This window comes from Drosophila sulfurigaster, chromosome 2L, assembly GCF_023558435.1.
Source record: "Drosophila sulfurigaster albostrigata strain 15112-1811.04 chromosome 2L, ASM2355843v2, whole genome shotgun sequence".
Classification (NCBI taxonomy): domain Eukaryota; kingdom Metazoa; phylum Arthropoda; class Insecta; order Diptera; family Drosophilidae; genus Drosophila; species Drosophila sulfurigaster.
In genome coordinates, this window is record NC_084881.1 from 6,663,192 (window position 1) to 6,688,262 (window position 25,071).

General features: G+C 39.3%; 4 protein-coding genes across 6 annotated transcripts in view; 2 read left to right on the plus strand and 2 right to left on the minus strand.

Annotated features, from left to right (window-relative positions):
- LOC133839503 (sex-regulated protein janus-B) overlaps nt 1-25,071 on the minus strand; it is a 188,801-nt gene that overhangs the window by 71,622 nt on the left and 92,108 nt on the right. The gene's annotated exons all lie outside the window — the stretch shown is intronic.
- LOC133838897 (dual oxidase) lies at nt 1,796-17,579 on the plus strand. Of its 2 annotated transcripts, none has more exons than XM_062270152.1 (11): nt 1,796-1,934; nt 4,500-4,948; nt 11,262-11,342; nt 11,577-11,926; nt 12,027-12,231; nt 12,290-12,693; nt 12,750-13,027; nt 13,492-15,264; nt 15,324-16,407; nt 16,476-16,604; nt 16,667-17,579. In XM_062270152.1, exons 2-11 carry the CDS (start codon nt 4,759-4,761, stop codon nt 16,793-16,795), a joined length of 4,623 nt encoding a protein of 1,540 aa, XP_062126136.1. In that variant the 5' UTR covers nt 1,796-1,934; nt 4,500-4,758; the 3' UTR covers nt 16,796-17,579. The 2 variants fall into 2 exon arrangements, with proteins under 2 accessions (XP_062126136.1, XP_062126141.1); XM_062270157.1 differs by having other exon boundaries at nt 1,919-1,934; nt 4,716-4,948.
- LOC133838912 (glucose-6-phosphatase catalytic subunit 1) lies at nt 17,632-19,040 on the plus strand. Its single transcript, XM_062270169.1, is given in 5 exon segments — nt 17,632-17,942; nt 18,001-18,481; nt 18,593-18,708; nt 18,765-18,810; nt 18,812-19,040. Coding segments are annotated over 5 exon segments (978 nt in total). The 5' UTR covers nt 17,632-17,760; the 3' UTR covers nt 18,965-19,040.
- Nucleotides 19,288-23,886, minus strand: LOC133841078 (growth/differentiation factor 8). The gene is given in 7 exon segments (XM_062273355.1): nt 19,288-20,099; nt 20,176-20,555; nt 21,520-21,789; nt 21,857-22,172; nt 22,204-22,638; nt 22,641-23,138; nt 23,633-23,886. Coding segments are annotated over 6 exon segments (1,722 nt in total). The 5' UTR covers nt 22,800-23,138; nt 23,633-23,886; the 3' UTR covers nt 19,288-19,937.

Here is a 25,071-nt window from a genome sequence, read left to right on the forward strand (position 1 = left end):
TCGATGATAATGGTAAAATTGTCAAATTTACTTCGATTAATAAGCATTATCAATATGTATTAGCAAAGATTCCTTAACTTGCTTATTGATTTCTGCTGTCTATCAGTTGACCACAGTGCATGCCTCACTATTCAATCATTATTTCTACCGACATTTACAGATAATACAAAGACGATATTTTATGTCAATTTTTCTATGAGTATGTCAACAACTTTTTTCTCGATCTGGTCGAATGCTCCCCTCCACCTGCCCGTACTCACCCCCTCTGCCTACTGCATATGCATGCTTTGCAGCTGTGCACATTAAAATCAATTAAAATTCTTATTTATCTTTTTTTTCTATTCTCGATGCGCCTAACAAGTGCAGCGTGCAGCGAGCGCATCTATAAATATTTATTAATGTTCGAACGTTCAAAAAATCAGCGACTAAATAGAAAAAATTGCAAAGAATAATACAAAAATGATATACACAAATTGCACACGCATTGAGATTGAAAGACATTCTTGGTTCTCAAGTGCACTTCAAATATAAGAAGCGTTTTATCAATTGCTTGGGAATTGTTTCGAGTTGCACAAAAATATTTCATGTTCAACTGCCATTAACAATATAAAACATGTTCATATGCGAATATCTTAGTTTAATTTAGCACTCGTCATGTAATGCACTTAGATAAGTAATTAAATTAATTAATTTTTATATGCTGTCGTCAGCTCTTGACATTTTTATCTATGCGTGCACAGTGGCAACTTTATTTCTTTAGACGAGTTCAAAATAAATTAATTTTAAGGCCTTCTAATAAGGCGTTAAGTCGAGTTGACTCATTACACTTCGATTACTATCTGTAAAGCCCCGACATTAAATTATGCATATAACATTAATGCCACAGATAAAAGAGGCTTAATCTTAAAACTGATATAATGCAGCAATTCTTAAATGTTTTCAAATTTATTTATTTAAAATTTAAGATAGAAAAAATAACTCTAAAGTATTTAGTTTGCAGATTATTTGACTTCTCAAATTTTACAATCGGAAATAATTACTCACAAATATGATCCGCTAAAAATTGTATCAAATCTTTTCACCATTTAATCAGCTTAAAAAAATGTAATTGCAGTGTCAACACAGCAATTTGATAGATTAATATGTATTTATTTTTTTTTTTTCTAAATGCAAATATTTGAGGCCTGAGGCCCATGTTTCATCAACATGATCGTAAATCTTCCACAACAAGTCGTTAACAGAATTAAGAACTCATAAAAACCGAAAAGTATAAGCAAATTTACATAGTGTACAGCTGATGGGGAGCTTCAATCACTAGCTTTGACTACTCAATTATGTAGCTGAAGAGCGCGATGAAGCGAACCTCTTCAGAGTTTGGCTCTCTTTGCAGATGGGCAGATGAGCAGATGTGTTCCATTGAAGATGCTTGCTCTTCAGCCTGCTCTTCGCAGAGATCTGCACGGAGCTGATCTCTTTTTTTGATCAGATGACCAGTTGGAAATGCCCACACAAAGTGAGCGTGTGTGTTGTTTGTTGTTTGAAAGCCTGTTGGGTTCCTGTGGGAAACGTTGACATGACAATGATTAATACGACACGTTGTCATGTCGAAAATGACGGAACTCATTTAGAGGCGGACATGGAGACGGATCAGGGGACAACCACATCGCTCAAATCCGCTATACAAATGAAATGGAGCATAAACCGTACAATGGTAGCAATGGAGCACGCGGCGAGGAGAGACAGCCAACCAGTAATAGAGAGCGCAAGCACTGTCGACCGGTTTCTTGGGAGAGCAAAGAGGGGGGCGATGGTGGATTTTGTGTGATGTGCTCCCTAGCCCAGCTGAGGTGCCAGCCACACAGCTGAGTTTCAGTATTCAACGAACTCTTGGCCGCTGCGGACGTTTGTGCTCCCCTTGCTGCCTTAGCAAACTGGTGAGAATGAGAGAACGATTGAGACGGAACGGGATCGCTCTCTGATCGTAGTGAGAGTGAATGTGAAACGTGTCGCGCATGCGCTGTAGTTGTTGCTATTACTGTTGCGACTTGTGCTTCTCCGTTTCGTTCGGTTTCGTCTTCACCGTTATTATAATTTGTGTGCTGTGCGTTTTTTATCTATGCAAAGTGACAACCGAAGTTATGTGGATGGCAAATTGTTGAAATTGTTTGTCGAAAATTGCAAGCCCAAAGAAAAATAAGAGACTAAGTAAAAACACCAACAACAACAAACAAGTGAAACACTCCACCCGCTGCAGTGTGTGCGTGTGTGTGTATGCGAGATGTATTTTTTTTTTTAAATAGTCTTCCAGTTGTTGTTGCTTCTTTGTTGTGTTGTTGCTTTTTTTGGGTCGTCGTTCGTTGGTTCGCCATCTCTGTTGCGCACACGCAAATTCGTCGTCTTCGGGGCGTCATTTCGCCTCTTCTTTGTTCGCGTAGAGCGTCGTCTTCTTGTCTTTTGCTTATGTTCGTTTTTCGTTCGTGAATATAATTTATTTTCGTGTTTATTTTTGTGGCTGCTGCTGTGGCTTCTTCTCTTTGCTCATTCCTCCTCCTTCTCCATCATCATCCTACTCTTCGCACCAGCGATGCAACAACTCCAACAACTTGGTAAAACCTAAAAAAAAAAAAAATACAAGAAAAAAATTGTTTCGCTTGCGCAATTTTTGCAATAGAAAAAAACAAAACAAATCAAAGTCAAATTTCCGAATTCGGAAATAAAATAATCGGAAGTGAAAAAGTAACGGTTAAAAGTGTGAAAATTAAACAAAAAAAATTCGCCAGTTGCTACTAATAATAATTGTGTTCAACAATTTATAAAGAAAAAGAAAAAAATAAAAACGAATGAAATGAAAGTTGCTATGGACAAAAGTTGAAAAGCTTATAAACCAAGTCTGTGCATGTGTCTCGTGAGATTTGCATACAAATTATGGTTAAATTTAGACCCCACCGCATTCCCATGGCCCCTTTACAAAGTAATAGTAATTAAAGTCATATTCCGGAAATTGAAATTGTTGCCAGGCGAAGCAAGAATGTTGTTTAAAAGATACTTAAGTTGCATAGGCAAAATGGGAAGCAAAGAAACTTTTCTAAATTCAGAAATAATTCTGTTTCATTATTAGCCTTGGTTTACATTTGAAGAAATTCATTAATACTTAAAAGTAATCCTATGTGAATCTCAACATTTGTTATGGTTTGTTTAATCTCTGTTTTTAAATTAGCTACACTCAGTAATTGCCAGTGGGTTTTGAGTAATCTTCGGTTTAATAAAAGGGCCGCCCAATTCAACCTTTGTCCATTACTCTTTAACCGCGTAATTTTTCTTTACATTCCATTATAATTATCGCTTTCAACTCTTCCACGCTTTCATGAGTTTCTGCAGCTCTTCGCTTGAGTTTCTACACCCCCATCCCCCTCTGGGTATTCATTACAGTTTCTGGAGGAATATTGGACTTACTTACGGTTCATAAGTAGTTTGAGCTCATTTTGGGTGTCTCTTTGGCTTTATGACTTCGTTAGCTTTGCGAGGATTGTGTTGTTGTAAATGCTATTGTTAATTGTTTACAGTTGTGCAATGGATTTTGTTATTTTACTTCTCTATATTTTTTTTTATTACTCTGTTGTGTTATGTTGTTGGTTTTTTTCGGCTTCTTTCTCGACGTCTCGACTATTGTCGATTATGACTAATGGACGTTTGTCGGTTGTCGGTTTTGTTTGTAAGCTCGCAGAAGGTCAATTGTTTTGTGGGTAATTCCGTTTATTTTATATATACATATATATATATGTATATCTGATATTTTTTGTTCAACTTTTTGTGGGTTGACTTGCCGTTTATTTTGCTGTACACATTGCATTTAATAAACGCGTTTTTTTCTGCTTTACTTACTTTGTGCAATATAATTAATTTCAAACATTAACGAACCATTTCGTCATTTACTTAAGCCTTTTGTGTAGTTGTTTTTATAGTTGTTGGTTTTTCATTGTAAAATATTAAGCACTTAAATATTGGTTTTTACTTATTGCTTTTTATTCATTTTTAAATAGTATTGAAAGCCTAAGAAATGTATTATTAAATGTGCAAATTTTAAATGCAATGAAGCGAGCTGTTCGATTGTAGAATTCGATTATTGATCGACTTATTCCATTGTATTATGACAATAATAATTGTATTGGTTACATATTAGTTTACATTTTTTTGGCCAATTATTGCTTTTGTGTTTTGCCACAAAAAAAAATATTATATTATTATTCTATAAAATTTGGTAAAGCAACTGCAAAAATCAACAAAAATTCAACAACAAAATAAACCTACATCACACACATAAAAAAAGAAGGATCAAACTATATCGTGAAATAAATGCATAATTTAATGAATAATGAATAAACAAATACTCATGTGTTTATGTCAAATCGCGTCACGAGTGTTTAGCTTAAAGCAGCAACAAATCTTAAATCGTTTCTAATATGAATCAGAAATATTAATATAATCTGTGTCATTTGCAGTGCTATATAGAATTCCCCGGAAAAGATGAGCAAACATTGAAAATTGCACACGTGTATTTCGCAGCAGTCAGCCAATGTGGCGTGTGATAATAGAAATCTATTCGAAAATAATGCAATATTAAGGCGCCCCAAGCAATCGAGCTAGCGAGCGAGCGAGCGACCCCCTTCAGTGCTTTACATAGTTTGTTTAATTAATTTCACAATACAATCCGCCAGTCAACGAATTTGTTTATAACAATAGCAATACTTGGCAATCAATATGAGTGTTCCAAGCGTGCCCCAACAGCGGGCATCATCAACAACAACTACCACTCGAACAACATCTAAAAAAGCCCAGCATAGCTGGAGACTGAGACTATATCTAGGGCCTAGGGCACTAGCCCCTCACAGCGCCCTCCTATTGTTGTTGATTAGTCTGGGCCTCAGCCTCGGATTTGTGCATTGTTATGGTGAGTACTTTTTTTTGCATTGCATATACTCGTATGGCTATACAAATTCAATTAGGCTAAGTCTTCAAGAAAAATGCATACTAACCAAGGCTGACTTGATGAGAGCTAAGTCAAACCAGCTGACACAGCATAGAAGTGGGATTAAAAGCAATTATAAAAAGTATGACAGCAAATGCAAAATTTATGATCAAAAAGAGATATGAGCTTGTCAAGTTTAATATAAGATTTTTCACTTCACTTATCTTGATGTTGATATTGAGTTAAATAATTTGGAGATTGATTTCGATTTCTATGCCCACTTTCTTTCAAGGTAGATCGATTAACTTGATAGACACTTTTGAGGTGTCAATCAAGTGAAAAGAAAACAAAGAGCAAGTGCTAATAGGATACATAATGAAATTGGCAAAGAAAGGAAAACAAAACGATGAGGTGAAGGCAAAACATATTTGCATACAAGTCTAGCGATTGAAGTGTGATCCAATGTTTAACTTCCCCATACCACAACGTGCCACATGTGGTGCTGCGGGTCAGAGGGGGGAGTCGCTAATACAATGGGTAATATTTCACATTGTTTGCAATAATTTCATTACGTTAAACAACGGCAACAACAACAGCGAGAAAACAAAAAAAGGCAAATGATCCGCTGTGCATAAATCAAATGATTGGCAAAAAATTGCAAGCAAATAAAACGATCCGTGAAATTATATAGAAGAGGGCGGAGTGGAGGGCAGAGGTTAACTGCTAACCGAAGTAACCAACCCAAACATACACACACACATAGACACACAGTCAGTCAGTCAGTCAGTCAGTAAGTCAGCCAGGTGGGTTGGTTGATCGTGCGTTGACATTTGACTCGGCGGCGTTCGAAGCTGCTGGGGCTGGGCCACGCCCACTTACCGTTTATTCAACATAGTACGTGACCAGCTTCAACAGTCAGACATCTTAGAATCAATTGCCCCCCTCACCCTTCACCCGATTCACCCGAGTGCTCAGGAAATACTCGTATTAATATGAATAATAAATAACCAACGCCGTCGTCGTCGTTTATCGGTCAATTGGAGGCACGAGATCTTGGCATGTCTGCCGATATGCTGTCAGTCATACATACATAGAAACAGAGGGGGCATTGTCTAGACTCTAGACTCTCTAGACCACAAGCTGTATGTTAGATCTCCTCACGAGGATGACGTCAAATAGTCGTTAGCAAGTTATAATGTGCCATTATGATGCGTTTATTATTTGTTGTAATTACAATAACTTTTCCTATGGCAGTTGCTTGAGGTGATTTGAAATGGCTAATTATACGGGAAGTATAATTTAATGAAATTAAGAATATTAGATTAAGATAAAAACCATTTATAGTGAATAAAATATGAAGATTTTAATTTGAAATAAACTCTTCTGAGTACATAGCGAATTTGACATTTTTCAATAGTTGTAAACTTTCAAATATTTTCAAATTAACTTAATAACTTTTTAAGCTGATTGATTACACATTCCATAAAAAGCAAAACATTACAAATACTTAAAATGATGGCAAAAAATCCCCAACTTGGATAATCTTAGGCCGATGCTTATTATTTATTGTACTTATAAGGGGATTTTACCACAACCACCATAATTATTTCAATTACTTTGTGATTCTTCTTCCATTTTGATTTCGATTTTTAAATTGCCAATTGTCCAAAATAAAAACCACCACAATTATGAAGCATATTTCAAGCATGTTGTGCTTCCCAAGATCTATCAATTTGCTATGTAACCATTTTTGCCTCTTTAAGATTTGATTTAATTATTTACATCTATGTTAAAATAGCCAATATTGGAGATTTTAATTAAACAAATGGCATTTTGATTAATGGAGTTAGAATGCCAAAAATACAAAGAGGCAAAAACGCAAGCAAAATTCATTAACATCGTGTAAGTAAAATACTTAAAATGAAACAAATGCCCGCCCGGCTTGTTGTATTCAGTATCATTTTGGACTTTTTGGAGTGACTGCATTCTTAGACAGCATTTCAAGATGCTGACAACTTTTTCTTGTTGTCTAATTAAAGTCGCAAAGATGAAAAAGAATTTTGGGCTTCATTAAATTTGTTAAATTTGGCTTGGCGTCGTCTACCTGCACCTGGCTGTATGGATAGTGTTAATTGATTTTTTATGAAATTAAGTCATGTGCACATTTTTGCCAACTCTTGAATTGGCAACCAATTAACAGCTAACAAATAGACTTCATTGTAGTCGTATTGTATTAGTTTTATGTGTCAATGAATTGAAAACTTATTTGTGGCGCCTCTGACAAATTGATTGGGTCAACTTCTTAAAACTAAATGTTGTCTTGGTTGTGCTCATAAATAACTGCTATAGATTTTTAAAGTCGCAATTCACGTGATTAACACCAAGCTAACAAATATAACACAAGACAGCCACGAAAATTAATGTTCAATACTTATTTCATTATAAACTTTAATCTTGTTTAAATTGTTATTGGTGTAGAAACAACAAACAACGCAAAATAATTATAAAATATTGAAATTTGTCAATGAAATATTCCATTCGAAACTGAGTATTACCAAATGAATCCGCCAATTTTAATTTTACGCGCTTTTAATTACAGCGTGACGCAATAAGTTACGCTAAAATCCGTCGATTTTCCTCACATTAACTCGATACGTATGTATACAGATTTTAGTGTACACGTATGTATATATGTGCGGCGATATGCCCAGGTTTTGCAATAGACCATCTAATCACCAAAAGTCACGCATTAGGCTAACAGATGAAAGTGAAACATGCAATAGCGTGGACAAATCAAAAGACTTAGAAAACGAACGTGAAATCGTTGACAATTGATGACGAACGAAACAAACCGACAATTGTCTCTCACCTTATGTACTTTATATACTTTATTATACCGAAAGTATATCATATTTTTTTTGTTTTGTGCTTTTTGAGGGGGCAATCCGTGATGTCGTGCATGTTTTCCCCCAAAAACACACATCGGTATCTGTTGTGGAGTCCGTCCGATCATTCCGTGCTGTGAGGCAGGTGTTTGACGCTGGCATTCCAAAGCCACCAACGCAATCGGTGATGTACGATATGTATCGTATATATTATTTATATGTATGTACGAACGTACGTGTGTCATCTGAAGTCAGCTGAGGCTTCCGTTGACTCTTCGCTCTTTCTCACACTCACTCGCTGTGTAACTACTCTTCATCTCGTTGTTGTTGCTGATGTTGTTGTTGCTTTTTTTGCTAGATACCTTTTTGGTTAACCGGATCTGATTCTGAAGATTGTTGCTTCAGTGTTTTGTTGTTTAAATATAGTCTCAGGTCTCACTTGCTGTTGCCATCCATCATTCCACACACACTCGCAGTCACACACACACACACACACACACAACACACGTGCGAGCGTTGCTCTCGAAAATGGCACAAAATATAGTCATGCTGTGTGTTGTTGTCGTTGATGTTGCTTTTGCCTGTCAACGTCATGATTTTAATAGTTATTTCGTCTGAAAAAAACGTTTAGCGATTCTTTTGTTTCATCATCGAGCTAAAACGTTTGGCATTTCGAGTGCGCTACATAAAAGTGACAAACAATCTCAGAGTTGAATTCAATTCGTAGTCTTATTCAATAAAAATTCACAGTATTATTTCGAGTATTATTTATGGCGCCCAAATAGGTATTCCTTTTCGCCTTCGGATGCAAACACATTTGTCACTACTTCTGTTATAAATTCATTTAATCCCGAGCATCCAGTTTGTTTTTGGTTGCGGCCATTGCCTTTCGTTGTTGAACTGGTTTAAAGTAAACCATTTCTCTTGTGGGAGTCTAGTTAGTCAGATAAACATAAAACCGGTAGGAATATTCAAATAAAACTTGAGCAATCTAAAGATTTTCTTATATCAGCTGTTGAATATAGATTTCAGTATACATGCTACCCATTAAATATATCTTTAAAAAAATATTTATAGAAGTTAGAGTAAAGAATCCCCGAACACATAAAAGCAACACGTTCCTGATAAGTAACAAATAACATGCAAAATGATGATAAACAAAATCGAACAACTTGTTTGAAAACAAAACTTTTCGATTTTAAATTGTATCATTAATGAAATCTAGGTAGTGTCTATAGGGTATGGCATAGTTTGGATTCCAGTTTACCTTATGATTCAGAAGCTTAACTTGAAAAACAAAACTCGGCTAAATTCATTAATATGGTACTAATAAATAATTTTGTTAAGAATTCAATTAAATTCTAAGAAAAACAAAATTTTTTTGCATTTGCTTGTTTTAAAGTATGGATCGTTAAGTACTGATGAATAATCAGTTGCTTTAGTTTAAGTTGTATACTATTTTAGTTTATTAGAATTTTTGTCGTGCAATACAGTAATAAATAAAATTTATATTAATTTAATAAATATAGAAAAAACACTTGAGCAAGTTCTAGTGCTCGACATTAAATTAAGCTGAAATGTTCAATTTGTCATAACAAAACGGCAGCCGTGCTAGCAAACACAATAACCAATTAAAAGTCAAACAAATATGTAAATTGAGGCCTAAATATTAGCAACAGTCTGTTTGGGTGGGGTTGATACTTGAAGCCCTGACCGCCAGTCAATCAATTTTGCAGTCAATTAAAGTGACTAAACGCATTCACTCAGTAGCTAAACAATCTACAAACAGTTCAGTTCTTACTTAGTATGTAAAAAAAAACTTGCTTAGTGAGCTACTAGTTCAAATAATTGTAACTCATTTTTTGTTTCATTCTCGAAGCAACATTTATGGCATTCTCAGATCTTAACTAGAACAATTTAATGCGTAATTTGCACGCACAAAATGTCACAAAATAAATCTTAATAAATTACCGACAGTTATCGGCTTGCCTAACTGACCATAAACAACTTTTTCGATTATTTCGCAATTAAACAAGTAATATACAAATTCGCATAAATTGCGCACGCTTGTACTCAACATTTACTGGAATTTAACATTAACTTGGTATCTTTATATCTTATATATATTTTTTCGCAGTTCTTACTGAATAATTTTAAAATGTGCTTTTATAATAAATTCTCTGTGTGCAGTTAGGGGAGTTAAATAAAGTTATCTATTCTCTCTCTTATACAGTATTATAATTATGTTCATATAGGAAATATTGATCAGCTTCAACAGCCGAGACGATATAGCCAGGTCTGTTTGTATGTATGAACACCTAGATTGAGAGTTGCAGAAATGCAAATCGAACAGAAGGCATAATTTAACGCTAGATTGGAACATATAATAGTTGTCGTTAACAATCTTGTGTATTTTCGTTACCCTATGGTATATATATATATATATGTTCGGTATATTAATTTGTCATTTTTTTTTTAAGAATAGTTCCGCAATGTGTTCTATTTATTGAAAATGGGTAGCTTTGTTACTTGTTAAGTTAAATGCCTTCTGTCAACTATGGATGTTTCAAATTTACTCAAGCTAATACAGAAAATTGAAAACAAATTAGAGTATTTTTTCGCTTACACTTGTTTTTTTTTTTTAAAACTTATTTAGTCTTTTTATACTTTTTATAAATCGCTCCCAATTTTGTGTTTAATATGTAAATCATTCATTTCCGCCGAAAAATGTATGGACTTCACCGCTTGACAACTAAGAGAGGAGAATGTATACAATCTAGACCACCTAGATTTTGTTCTATTCTTATATTTATATATCCAACTTGACAATAAACATACGGAACTATCAAATCGGATCACGTTATCATATAACTGTCACAATGATCAGTTAATAAATGATTTACTGCATGAATAATTTGTTTGTATTGAATTCAACTTTTAGGAAGATCAAATTATAAAACGAAATAGAAGACATTTATAGTTACGTTTTTGATATGGCATCTTGTGTTAATTTGTGTCAATGCAGAAGTTTATTGGTAATTTTTAATCAGATTTAAATATAATTTTGAAAATTAGTTTTATATATGGTTTTGGTATGACTTTGAATCAACAATATTTATAATTACTGCAAAAATACCATCCACCATCTATGAAATGTATTATATATATATTCAATATCAAGTTAAAGACGGGATTACAATGAATCTAAAATTTAGTCCACTTATATCTGTATACTTACATTATAAATACTTTCATCATTTATTTTCTAAAATGAAGTCAGCTTATATCTGTATACTTACATTATAAATACTTTCATCACTTTTAACATATATTTGTTAAATTATTTACTGCAAAATGCATTCATTAACAAGTTTTTCTAATCGTGCGAATTTAATTCGATTTGTTTTCAGAGAAAATGTATAGTCAGACTGAAAAGCAGCGTTACGATGGCTGGTATAATAATCTGGCCCATCCCGACTGGGGCTCTGTAGGTAAGTACGAACTGCATGTGGTCTTAATTAGATATAGTTATACTGTTTATTGCATTATAATTATATGTAAATACGGCAACTTTCTGAATGTTTGTTGAACTGTGCAAGCTAATTTAATTAAGTTCGTTGAGAATGCAAACTAAATGTTGAAATTAGCATAACACCAACACGATAATAATACGCGATCAATTGCATAGTAACAGTGATTAAATAAGATTTGAAAATAATTTTCAGATAGCCATCTGGTGCGCAAGGCGCCGCCCTCATACTCGGATGGAGTATACGCCATGGCAGGGGCCAATCGACCCTCGACGAGGCGACTGAGTCGGTTGTTCATGCGCGGACGCGATGGATTGGGTTCGAAATTCAATCGAACCGCTTTGCTGGCCTTCTTCGGGCAGGTGGTGGCCAATGAGATTGTGATGGCATCGGAATCGGGCTGCCCCATTGAAATGCATCGCATTGAGATTGAGAAGTGCGATGAGATGTACGATCGCGAGTGTCGCGGCGACAAATATATACCCTTCCATAGGGCTGCCTATGATCGGAGTACGGGTCAAAGTCCGAATGCGCCAAGGGAACAGGTGAGTCTGAAAGTGGGCAACCCAATAGAAAATAAAAAGCAAACCAATTGGGAGCGTCAGAAACTGGTGTACAAATGTCGCTATAAAAACTACTCCGCAGATAAATCAAATGACTGCTTGGATTGATGGCAGTTTCATTTACAGCACCTCCGAGGCGTGGCTCAATGCCATGCGCTCCTTCCACAACGGCACCCTGCTCACCCAGAAGGATGGCAAGCTGCCGGTGCGCAACACCATGCGGGTGCCGCTCTTCAACAATCCGGTGCCGAACGTCATGAAGATGCTCAGTCCCGAGCGGTTATTCCGTAAGCCAAATCATACTACGACTATCCTAGAATTTGTACACAACAATCCTAATTGCAGTGCTGGGAGATCCGCGCACCAATCAAAATCCCGCCCTCCTCTCCTTTGCCATACTCTTTCTGCGCTGGCACAACACTCTGGCGCAGCGCATCAAACGCTTGAATCCCACCTGGTGTGATGAGGACATCTTCCAGCGTGCCCGCCACACTGTGATTGCCAGTCTACAGAACGTCATTGTCTACGAGTACCTGCCGGCATTTCTGGGTTCACCCATGCCACCGTATGAGGGCTATAAACAGGACATACATCCGGGCATTGGTCACATATTCCAAGCAGCCGCTTTTCGCTTTGGTCACACCATGATTCCACCCGGAATCTATCGACGCGATGGCGAATGCAATTTCAAGCAGACACCAATGGGATATCCCGCGATTCGCCTGTGCTCCACGTGGTGGGACTCCAGCGTGAGTATGTGACTTGATTTGAAGTGTTCTGGAACTAATCTTTACCTTTTTTGCAGGGTTTCTTCACCGACACCAGCGTGGAGGAGGTTCTGATGGGTCTATCTTCGCAGATTTCAGAACGTGAGGATCCTGTTCTATGCTCCGATGTGCGTGACAAACTTTTTGGACCCATGGAATTTACACGCCGCGATTTGGGTGCACTGAACATAATGAGGGGACGAGACAACGGTCTGCCCGATTATAATACGGCCCGAGAAGCTTATGGTCTGCAGAGACACGCCACTTGGACGGACATCAATCCGCAGCTATTTGAAGCACAGCCAGAGCTATTAGAGTAAGTTTAAGCAGTTAACAATTGTTATTAGGTATTTATTATAATTGAGTAATTTGTTATGCCAGAGGCAGAATTGGTTAGAAACACAATAACACGGAAACTGAATTGGTTTTAAGTAATTTATTTGTGACTGACTGTGAGTTAACGACTAATTTAGTGGATAAATGTAGTAAATTATCAATATTAGCAAACGACACTAGAAATATTCTTTGCCTTGATACAGAAAATACATTTTTGATTTGCTTAATCTTTTACCTTTAAGGACTAGGTAAAATAATAGTGATTAGAAACTAAAAGTAATAAAAATAAGTAAGTTAGAAGATGTGTTCGAACCGAACTGTTATAGGGATAATAAAACAGACGAAAAGTTAAAGAAAATAATTAGCATTAACCGCAACGCAATCATTTAAATTATAAATCAGCAATTTCAATCAATTAACGCCTTTCTTTTTTCTGTTCCGCAGTATGTTGAAAGAAGCCTACAACAATCAATTGGACGACGTGGACGTTTATGTCGGCGGCATGTTGGAATCCTATGGTCGCCCTGGAGAGCTTTTCACCAATGTGATCAAGGAGCAGTTCACGCGTTTGCGAGACGCCGATCGTTTTTGGTTCGAGAACGAGCGTAATGGCATCTTTACGCCCGAGGAAATTGCGGAGTTACGCAAGATTACGCTGTGGGACATCATTGTAAATAGCACAGACATTGACGAGGATGAGATTCAACGCGATGTCTTCATGTGGCATGCAGGAGATCCTTGTCCGCAGCCAATGCAGCTGAATGCCACAGAGCTTGAACCCTGCAACTATTTGGAGGGATACGATTACTTCTCCGGCTCGGAACTCATGTTCATCTATGTATGCGTTTTTCTGGGATTCGTACCCATTTTGTGTGCCGGCGCTGGCTACTGTGTGGTTAAGTTACAGAATAGCAAACGTCGAAGGCTGAAGATACGCCAGGAGGCATTGCGAGCACCTCAGCAAAAGGGTTCCGTGGACAAGATGTTGGCACGTGAGTGGTTGCATGCCAACCACAAGCGTCTAGTCACTGTCAAGTTCGGTCCTGAGGCTGCCATTTATACAGTAGATCGCAAGGGCGAAAAGCTGCGCACTTTTAGTCTGCAGCACGTAGACATGGTCAGTGTAGAGGAGTCGGCCACCAATCACATCAAGAAGAAGCCCTACATACTGTTGCGTGTGCCCAGCGATCATGATCTGGTGCTAGAGCTGGAGTCCTACGGAGCGCGGCGTAAGTTCGTCAAGAAGTTGGAGGACTTTCTGCTGCTGCACAAAAAGGAACTCACGCTCATGGAGGTTAATCGTGACATTATGTTGGCCAGAGCAGAGACACGAGAGCGCCGCCAGAAGCGTCTGGAATACTTCTTCCGGGAGGCCTACGCCTTGACGTTCGGACTACGTCCCGGAGAGCGAAGACGTCGCTCTGACGCCTCCAGCGATGGTGAAGTGATGACCGTGATGAGGACCAGCCTGTCGAAGGCAGAGTTTGCCGCCGCACTGGGGATGAAACCAAACGATATGTTTGTGCGCAAGATGTTTAACATTGTGGACAAGGATCAGGATGGACGCATTAGTTTCCAGGAGTTCCTCGAGACCGTTGTCCTCTTCTCTCGCGGCAAAACCGACGACAAGCTTCGCATTATCTTTGACATGTGCGATAATGATCGAAACGGCGTCATCGACAAGGGTGAACTGAGTGAGATGATGCGTTCATTGGTGGAGATTGCACGCACCACAAGCCTGGGCGATGATCAAGTCACTGAACTGATTGATGGCATGTTCCAGGACGTTGGCCTTGAGCATAAGAATCACTTGACCTATCAGGACTTTAAGCTGATGATGAAGGAATACAAGGGAGACTTTGTGGCCATTGGCCTCGATTGCAAGGGCGCTAAGCAAAATTTCCTGGACACTTCCACGAATGTCGCCCGCATGACCTCGTTCAACATTGAACCCATGCAGGACAAGCCACGACATTGGCTGCTCGCCAAGTGGGATGCCTATATAACATTCTTGGAGGAGAACCGTCAAAATATCTTCTATCTATTCCTGTTCTATGTGGTCACAATTGTACTCTTCGTGGAGCGCTTTATTCACTATTCATTCATGGCAGAGCACACGGATCTGCGGCACATCATGGGCGTGGGTATTGCGATCACGCGAGGATCAGCTGCCTCGCTATCCTTCTGCTACTCCCTGCTGCTCCTGACTATGTCCCGGTGAGTAGGCTTAGACCCTTTCGTAGTTAATAGTATATAATTCAGTTCGGTCTTTGTAGCAATCTCATCACGAAGCTCAAGGAATTCCCCATACAGCAATACATTCCTCTGGACTCGCACATCCAGTTTCACAAGATTGCCGCCTGCACAGCGTTATTCTTCTCGGTTCTTCACACAGTCGGACACATTGTGAACTTCTACCATGTGTCAACGCAGTCGCATGAGAATCTCCGTTGCCTCACGCGGGAAGTGCACTTTGCCTCCGACTACAAGCCGGACATCACGTTCTGGCTCTTCCAGACGGTGACTGGCACCACGGGAGTGCTGCTCTTCATCATCATGTGCATTATTTTCGTGTTTGCCCATCCCACCATACGCAAGCGTGCGTACAATTTCTTCTGGAACATGCACACGCTCTACATTGGCCTCTATCTGCTGAGTCTGATCCATGGACTGGCGCGTCTGACGGGTCCGCCTCGCTTCTGGATGTTTTTCCTGGGACCTGGTATTGTCTACACGCTCGATAAGATTGTCTCACTGCGCACCAAGTACATGGCATTGGATGTCATCGAGACGGACTTGTTACCCTCGGATGTGATCAAAATCAAGTTCTATAGGCCGCCCAATCTAAAGTATTTGTCCGGTCAATGGGTGCGTCTCTCCTGCACCGCCTTCCGACCCCATGAGATGCATAGCTTTACACTGACCTCAGCACCACATGAAAACTTCCTTAGCTGTCACATTAAGGCACAGGGACCCTGGACCTGGAAGCTGCGGAATTATTTCGATCCGTGCAACTACAATCCTGAGGATCAGCCAAAGATACGCATCGAAGGTCCGTTTGGCGGGGGCAATCAGGATTGGTATAAGTTTGAGGTAGCCGTCATGGTGGGCGGTGGCATCGGTGTCACGCCCTACGCCTCCATACTGAACGATCTGGTGTTTGGCACCAGCACCAATCGTTACTCGGGCGTGGCCTGCAAGAAGGTCTACTTCCTGTGGATCTGTCCATCTCACAAGCACTTTGAGTGGTTCATTGATGTGCTGCGCGATGTGGAGAAGAAGGATGTGACGAATGTCCTTGAGATCCACATCTTTATAACACAGTTCTTCCACAAATTCGATCTAAGAACAACGATGCTGGTGAGTATCGCACATAATCAATAAATTAATTGTATTATTATTGATTTAATTTTCTGTTTCATTTCCAGTATATTTGCGAGAACCATTTCCAGCGCCTCTCCAAGACCTCGATATTCACAGGTCTGAAGGCAGTGAATCATTTCGGACGTCCCGACATGTCCAGCTTCCTTAAGTTTGTGCAAAAGAAGCACTCCTATGTAAGCTAACCTATAATTTGTACAATATAATATGATTAATCCAATAACTATTTCTCTTTCAGGTTTCTAAAATAGGTGTCTTCTCATGCGGTCCAAGGCCGCTGACAAAGAGCGTCATGTCAGCCTGTGATGAAGTGAATAAAACACGCAAGTTGCCTTACTTTATACATCACTTTGAGAACTTTGGTTAAGCTATTTGCTCTACTGAATAACTCTACAATTCTCTGCCAGCAACAACAACAACAATCACAAGAATCTACGATAATACAAAAGATAAATCTACGAAATATTTATGTATTAAGTTTCATTCATTCTCAGCATTTAAGCGAACTTCAAAGCACACTCTCTTCCTGTACTTTTCGTACTTCTCTATTTAACCACAACTATCTCTCACCTACACATACACACACACACTCACAAAAACACACACACACACACATCTCTACTGTACTTAAATGTATGTGTAAATTTGTCATGCGCCTGCGTTCATAATTTAGTCAAGTTCTATTTAGTGCATTATGAAAATTTTCATTGATATTTAGCGACAAACAACAAAGCGGCCTCTACTCAATTTATGCTCATATGCTCGTATGTGTATATGTTTATATATGTATGTATGTTTGTGTATATGTGTATTTATTAAAAATATGATTTGTTATCAGTTTTTGTAAACCGTTTGCATTATTTATTAAAATTTACAATATAATTGAAACAACGCACCAGAAATATCTTTTGTTTTCATTGACTAGCTGGTAAGTACTTCATACAAGCAGTGCAATTCAATTGCAAGCAGTTACTTAGCAGTTGACCAAGCAGTGTGACGGAGACTGTTCCCTGGAATCAACCCTACCAAGCAGTTCACTTGGGAAGCAGTGCACCATCACGTAGCTATCTCAATATTTTAGACTGCACTATGTTTAAGTAAAGCGCTTGCGCTACAAACAGCTGAGTTACGAATTTCCTGTGGCACTAATCCTGGCAATAGCAAAATATTTATCAAATTGTAGTTAAAAGTAACTAAGATGGATTTGGAGGTGTTTCGCCTGGCGGCAGATTCATATCACCATTTGCTCAACGCGGAGTTGCATATTAACGAATGGGTGCAGGAACAGTAAGCAGTTATTTCTGACCAATTAGAATCCTTGCCTATGAATAAATGATAATTCCTTTCAGCTTGAGCTTGGCAGAGCCGCTGTTCCGATTCATCAGTGTTTATCTGGAGCCTGGAACACTGTTCAATGTGCTGATTCCTTTGATGGGAATCCTCAGTCAAGGTTTGCTGACGCAGTTGCTCTACATGATTACCGTGGTCAGCACAGTCAGTTCCCTAGAGAAATGGTTAGTTGCATGGCAATTATAATCGATACTTTTTAATTGAAACAACTGATTTCCACAGGATATATCCGGAATTGCGCCCGCTTTGGTGGCTACGCGAACTCTACGCAAATGGGAATAGAAATGCCATCAGATCGGGCATCGCTCTTCAAAGTCACGATCTGAGCTGCGAGACAAGTGGCGGTCTGCCGTGTGCTCATTCCATGTCCTTGATGGCATTCCTCGTCATACTCAGCTCACACCTGTCGCTCTCGAGCGGCTGTCGAAAACGCAAAGTCCTTCTGTATAGCCTCGTTGGCTGCTGCATGATGAGTGTGTGGCTGAGTCGCCTCTATCTGGCCACCGAGTTCCTGCATCAGTGTTTGCTGGGCAGTTACATTGCCATCAGCACCTTGAGCAACATCGATAGGCACTTGGATTACTTGAGAAGCCGTCGACGAATCCATCTAGTTGCCATAGTTCTTCTACTTGGCAGCCTGGCAACTGCTGTGTATTTTATAAAGCTGCGTCTCGGCTTCGATCCGCATTGGTCTGTGCGGCAGGTAAGGAATTTATTGGCTACCAATTTATACCAATTTTAAATTATTAAAGTTCTTTCCCAATTTGTATATTATTATAATTAAATTCAACTGTTCAAACAACTTCACTTGTAGGCTTTCAAGTGGTGTCCAGAACCCACTTATATGCGGCATGAAGGAAGTCCCATATTTCTGCTGACACGAGATCTGGGCAATTTGATGGGCGTGGCTTTATCAGTGCCTCTGGAATTGTATGTTAATTACAGCTAATATATGAATATGTACACTAAGTTCTGTTTTTCCGCAGAAAACCAAGAAAATCATCTTTATCTCGACGCTTTGGGGGCATTCTCATTGTGGAGATTTTCCAACCATATTCTCCGTCTTTATACACCCAAACAACATGGACGCTTTGCCTTCTTGGCATTTGAATTTAGTCGTAATGCACTTCACTCCCTGACATTAATCAAAATCTTACCAAAATTGATTAAGGAAAAAGTTGCGTAGGCTTATAGGCAATAGCTCAATTTTCCATTTATGTAAGGTCTAATCTAAGTTGTAAGATAGTATAAGTTTTGAAAAATAAAGTCATTAAAACTAAGCAAATAGTTTCTTATTGAAGCGAATTGACAACATAAGAAGTTATGACACTATTATGGACAAGTAGTCATTAACTTATTCTGATTTTTATATCGCGTATCTCACAGTCAACCATACTAGACTGTAGCTTTCTTACCTGCCAACTATTTTAATAAAAGTATACACTATTTTGTTAATTATTTCCAAAAGAATAAACATTTTTAATCATTCATTAAAACCCAAGCACTTCCTATTTAAATCAATATCTTACTAAATTAATTTATTTCAAACTCAAAATTTATTTAGAAATTATATTTTATTTTAGCATTTTGTTATTTCTCTTTTCAATAATTTATGAAACTACTTAGATGCGAGGAAACATTACATAAAACAAAACTAAGCTAGAGTGCACGTATAATTAAATGTTTAATTAACTAATTAATGTGTGGATAACGCAATTATTGGCTAGCTACTTATGTGAATTAGAGTATCCATGGTTCGAGTGCGAATGCGAATGCGAGTGTGATTGCGAGTGCTTAAGTACATTCACTTTAGCTTTAACTAAATAAGCTAATGGCAACGAGACTACGACTAATGGCAGCGTAATTAAGATAAGTAAGTAATTTAAATACCGTTAGCTTAAATAAGTGCAGTGACATGAAGATGATGAATGCAATTAAATAAACGGAAATAATGTGAGATGCTCATGGAAATGGAAATGGAAGTGGAAATGCGCACTAAAGATCTAATTTGTCCGATTTATGGTTATTGAGAGAGGGATAACGCGATGTGGTTTTCCGGGTCCCCACACAACTTAGGTAGATGTATTTCGATTTGTATAACTAATTGCATTTTTCTGCGTGTGTTCTATAGCCTTGGCCCTTGGCCATAAGATTCCCAACTATCTGCAGCCGCACGATTCGACGATCATGTTGGGCAGAGTTTTGGTTGTCGCCACCTGGTTCGAATCAAGGACGACCAACTGCAGCGAGGAATACTGTTTGGCGGTACAGCAGGGAATCAGATCCAACGGCTTGCGTGTACCATTTGATGAAAGGATTTTCTGCAATTGCCAACAAAACAAAGAAATCCCAATTTAGTCTCAATACAATCGAAAGTGTTGCAAGCTTTAAACTTACCAGCAAAGAGCTGTGATGTGACGAAGCCTGGGCGACACTCGCCACGGAGCTGCAGGAGCCACGACAGAAATACGCTTCGTAGCCACTGGGATGCAGGATCCAGTTGTCCCAGCCAATGTCTGCAAACGAAATGTTGAGCTTCTCACGACAACATTCGGTCACACCGCTGGAGCAATTGATATTGCGCTTCTGGCGCGATTTACTCGGACGATTCTGCGTGTCGATCATGATGAAGGGTCTGTAGTTCTTGTTCACCGAGATGATCTGCTCCATGCTGCTAATATCGCACGATTCGCAGGTGATCTGTATAAGATGACTGAGCTCATGGCTGCCGTACCATCTCTTAATGGGCCAGTCGATATTGATTTGCATCCATTCATCTGCAAAAGCGAAAGAATGCAAGCAAAATTAATTTATGGGGATCACATATTATAAATAAATTTTTTAATAAAGTACAATTTTCTACAAAATGTTATCGAAATCTATCTGTTTATAAGAGTATTATGACTTTGTGCCTGCAGGAAATCTATGAATGATAAAAAACGAATCGAGTATGTGTTGCTTTGCTTAGTAATCGATGGTATATTTTGAATATGGTCTATATCAATATACCAAATGTAACATTCAGAATATATTAGTATTTTTAAGAATAATGCCGCACTGTTTTTTTGCTGGTATCCATAATGGCTAGCGAATATCTTACTTCAGCTTCCTTTTTTATATTTTTTTTCAACTAGCAGTGTTTCTTTAATTTTCGAATCTGAACTCTATCTTTTTTAACTCGCTTTGTACTAGTAGTATGACTTAATTATTAATTTCGCAAATTAATTAAATTCATATTGCCTGTAATTTGAGATTTGCGGTTTTAGCTAATTCATTGTTTTTTTGTTTTCCACCGACTAAGCATTAATTTGAGCACTTAGCTGAGCTAGCCTCACCTAAGCTTATCTACGTGTGACCTGCGTAACTCGGCCGTTGCACGATTTAGCATCGTTTTCTGGGCAAATTGTCTTGTGAGCAAAGTTCAATTTGGCGCATCAGCGACAAAAATATTTTGAAATGGATCGCAAGTTATTCACCCACAATTCTCGCTGCGCTATCAGGTAAATAACCAATGATCCCACAACAAGCTAAATAAAGAAAAAGCAAAGCTCCGCTCCACTCACTGACAACAAGTCTCTGTGGGCATCAAGAAACAATTTGCCATTATCTTCGCAGCCATATAATATACTCGGTGATCATGATAGGAATTACTTATAATCTGGGAGGAAGGGAGGGAGGCCTTTGATGTGCTTTGATGTGCAAAGGTTCGCTGAAATTATATATTTGATCCAATATGCTTACCCTGATCATCCACCGATTGTATGGCTATCGCCTTGGCCAGCGGCAGATACTCGGAGTCCAGCTGCTGCTCCACCTCGGAGACGACCAGCGTGTGCTTTTTCTGTGGCCCATTCGATTGGCTCTCGTTGCTGGCCTTGGTGTAGTTCTGCTTGTTCTTGTAGAGCCACAAGACGGCGTTGCTCACATCGAAGCCATCGGCATCCACGTCATCGATCTTGAAGCTGAAGCACATGGATGGATGCACGCCCAGGCGACTGCACTCGATCTCCTCTACAAATGATAATGAGATGCAGTTATAACTAAATCGTTCTGTCTTCCGCTAACTTTGTGAACTCACCTCGCTGCAAGAGTATGAACTTCTGATTGGTGCGCGCATAGTAATCATCATAATCTTTATTCTTGTTCGCCTCATCCGACTGAGTGAGCGTTACGCCCTCGAAGATGGGGCGTGGCAGCTCTGAGGCCGAGACATTGGGGCTCTCCTTGAGGCGCAGCTTCTCGAGTATCTGCTGCTTGACGAACTCGATGCGCAGGCGCCGCAGTTCCTCCTCTGTGATGTGTTCCACTTGGCGATTGCTCTCACATTTCGGGCAACCGCCGCTTGCTTTCTTCGTTGTGTTTGCAGCGCTTTCAAGTGCAACTTCAATTGGGAGCTGCATCAGGAGCTGCCACTGGCTGCTCTACAATGAGCTCTGGTGGCGCAGGCTCAACCAGACTTGAAGCCAGCTCGTTTTTGACATAATCCTCTGGCTCATCCTCAGCGTTGAACAGCAGTGCATCCTCCAGCGCTGGAGCATCAGCAAACATTTGTGTCGAGTCCAGGTAATCGCTTTGCTCATCGGGTTCGTCGTAGTTGTAGCCGTGACTGAGCAACTGCCACAGCTTGGGACTGTTCTTGAGCTCCTCATCCGACACACGATGATAGCTGCGCTCTTGCTGCAATCGGTGCTCCCGCTGGTGACGCAGATGACGCCTCAGACGTTGATAGTAGTGGAATAGCTTCCGCTGCTGATTGGCCGTCGGTTCCTCCTCCTCGCTGGTGGGATCTGGGGCAACATGTTTCGGCTGACGATCCCGCTGCTGGCGAGTGTGATGCTGCTGCAGCTGCTGCGACGTGTGTGTTGCACATGCTGATGCGGCTGGTGTCTGGGATGCGGATGAGTGCGCACCAGGGGCAGGCTGAGCGACTCCTGGGAGCTGGCATGTGAGCGGGCATAGATGTTGTTGTTCTCGAGTGCCAGGCACAGGAGCAGAGCCAAGGTCATGAAGTACTTGGCCATTTCCGGTTGAGTTGGGTTAATTCGGTTCACTTGTGTAAACTGGACACCTGGTGTTTTAGTTACTTAATTAACTACACTTTATTTATCCGCGATTAAATTGTTATCTGTTTGGCAGCAATAGAAACTCAATGTTCGTAGTCCTTTTGCTTACAAAACTCATAGAATTGCAGCTGTGTTCACTAATTGTTGCCGTTTTGCTTTCTTTTTCCGCTTGTTGCACTTTTAATTTATTTTAATGGATTTTACCAAATGATTCTAGACGTTTACTAATTATTTGAGCAGTTGATGCATATTGTTCACTATTTCAGTTTATTACGAACAATTTGTTGTAGCAATTATCTGGAAAAGGAAAAGGGAAATACAATTTTTATAAAATTTCAAATTCAATTAAATAGCACTTAAAATTGAGTACAAGTGATTCATGCTAGTGGCTAGTGATTCCTTGCAACGTATTTCATGTTCATGAAAGTTCAACTTATCGCCAATCGAAACGTTTTTTTCCCTCATTTGGACACGCGGCAAACTGCAGGGCAATACGAGTATAATTCATATTTCTTGAGATTATTTATTGTTGCATGTCAAATTGAAATGCAAATCGTTGCAATTAAAATATTTAATTGGCATTATCAGTGCAAAACTGCGCAACAAAAAAAAAATTAAATGAAATAATCATATTCGAATGTTAAGTAGCGCCTGCCAATCAGAGCGAGGGCGATTAATCGAACTCAAAGACACACGAGTAAGTGTATCAAGTATACGCCGCGTAGGGCATGCAAGTAGTGCTCCATATATTTATATACTATACAAGCAGATCAAATAGGGACCACACGTACCGTTGCGCACATTAATTATAATTTGATGATTTGGCACGATCCAGAGCCGAAGCGACAGCCGAAGCTTTAATCCAAAGCCGGGGTCAAGCTGCGAACCCGGACACGAATCACAAAATACGAAACGAATTATGCACACGACGAAGTTTTGCGCAGCTTGTGATTAAATTTTATGGTTTATTTTCCTTTTAATTTTTTTTTGTTGCTAATTTTCTTTTAGTTCCGTTGGGGACATGCGACAGCGCAAACGAGTTGTGAATGAATGAGCCAGCTGCCTGATTAGTAGAACAATTTATGTGTGGCGAAGTTGCGATTCCAATTGATTGATCGCTGTCGTGAGTGAGAGCGCACACAACGCGAGAGAGCGAATGAGTTGCGTCGAGAGCGTAACGAACGCATACGAACTTGGTTGGCCGGCATACGAACGAGCTTCAGCGAACACGAACATGCACGAAGGTTGCTGCTAGCTGTTCGTTCGTTTTCCCACAACGACCCCCTCTCGAGCCAGCAGACACAGAAGCCCCTCCACCATCAACCATGGTAGTATTGGGTGCTGAAGACAAGACAATTCATATGCAAATTCTCTGGCTCATTGCATCAGCTAAAGACGACGGCGCCGACTTCGCTGCTGCCAACAGCGCATAAAATGAGATTGCATAAATTCTCAGTTAATTTAAGTTTTAGTTATTTTCGGATAATGCACCTGTGAACGTTACGCCACGCCCCCGCGTAACACCCAATGCCAGATAGGCGCCAGCAGCGTAATTCGGCTGCACAATGAAATTGAAATTGAATCACTCACGCATTCCCCCAAACACTTGCTTGCCTGGCTTGTCGTGTTCATGAGAGTCAATCAATTAATTGCCAACACGTTGCTGATAAGCAAATCTCTCCAGTCGCTCTACTACATATGTATGTATGTGGTATACACTGAGCAGCGGACTCTACATGAATAATGGCACATACTCACATTGCCATTTGAATATTCGAATGGATGATATTCATTGAAAATGTAGCGGCTATTATGTGATTTAAGATTATGTAGAATTATATTTACTTCAAGAACTTAATCACTTTGCACCGAGCCGCTAATCGAGCTGATTATGCTGCGATTACTATAAGAAACGGAAATTAAAAAAATAAAAGAAAAAAAAAAACAGCCAAAGAAATTAAACAGCCGCATGCCTAATGATCCAGTTCGAAATAATTGACCTTGTTACGCTGCGTTTAAAATGTATTGAGAATTTTCATTCGCATTTTCAGTTCATTGTCAAATGCTTTAAGCTTTACTTTGCCAAGATACAAATTACATCAGCCAAGTTTAAAAACGTGATTAAAGTGCTACGTGAGCCAAAGCCAAACAATCTACTCACTAAGTTTTCATTTTTGTCGCCGGAAGAGATGAAAACTGAAGTACTATATAAGAGACGAAAAGTCGGAAG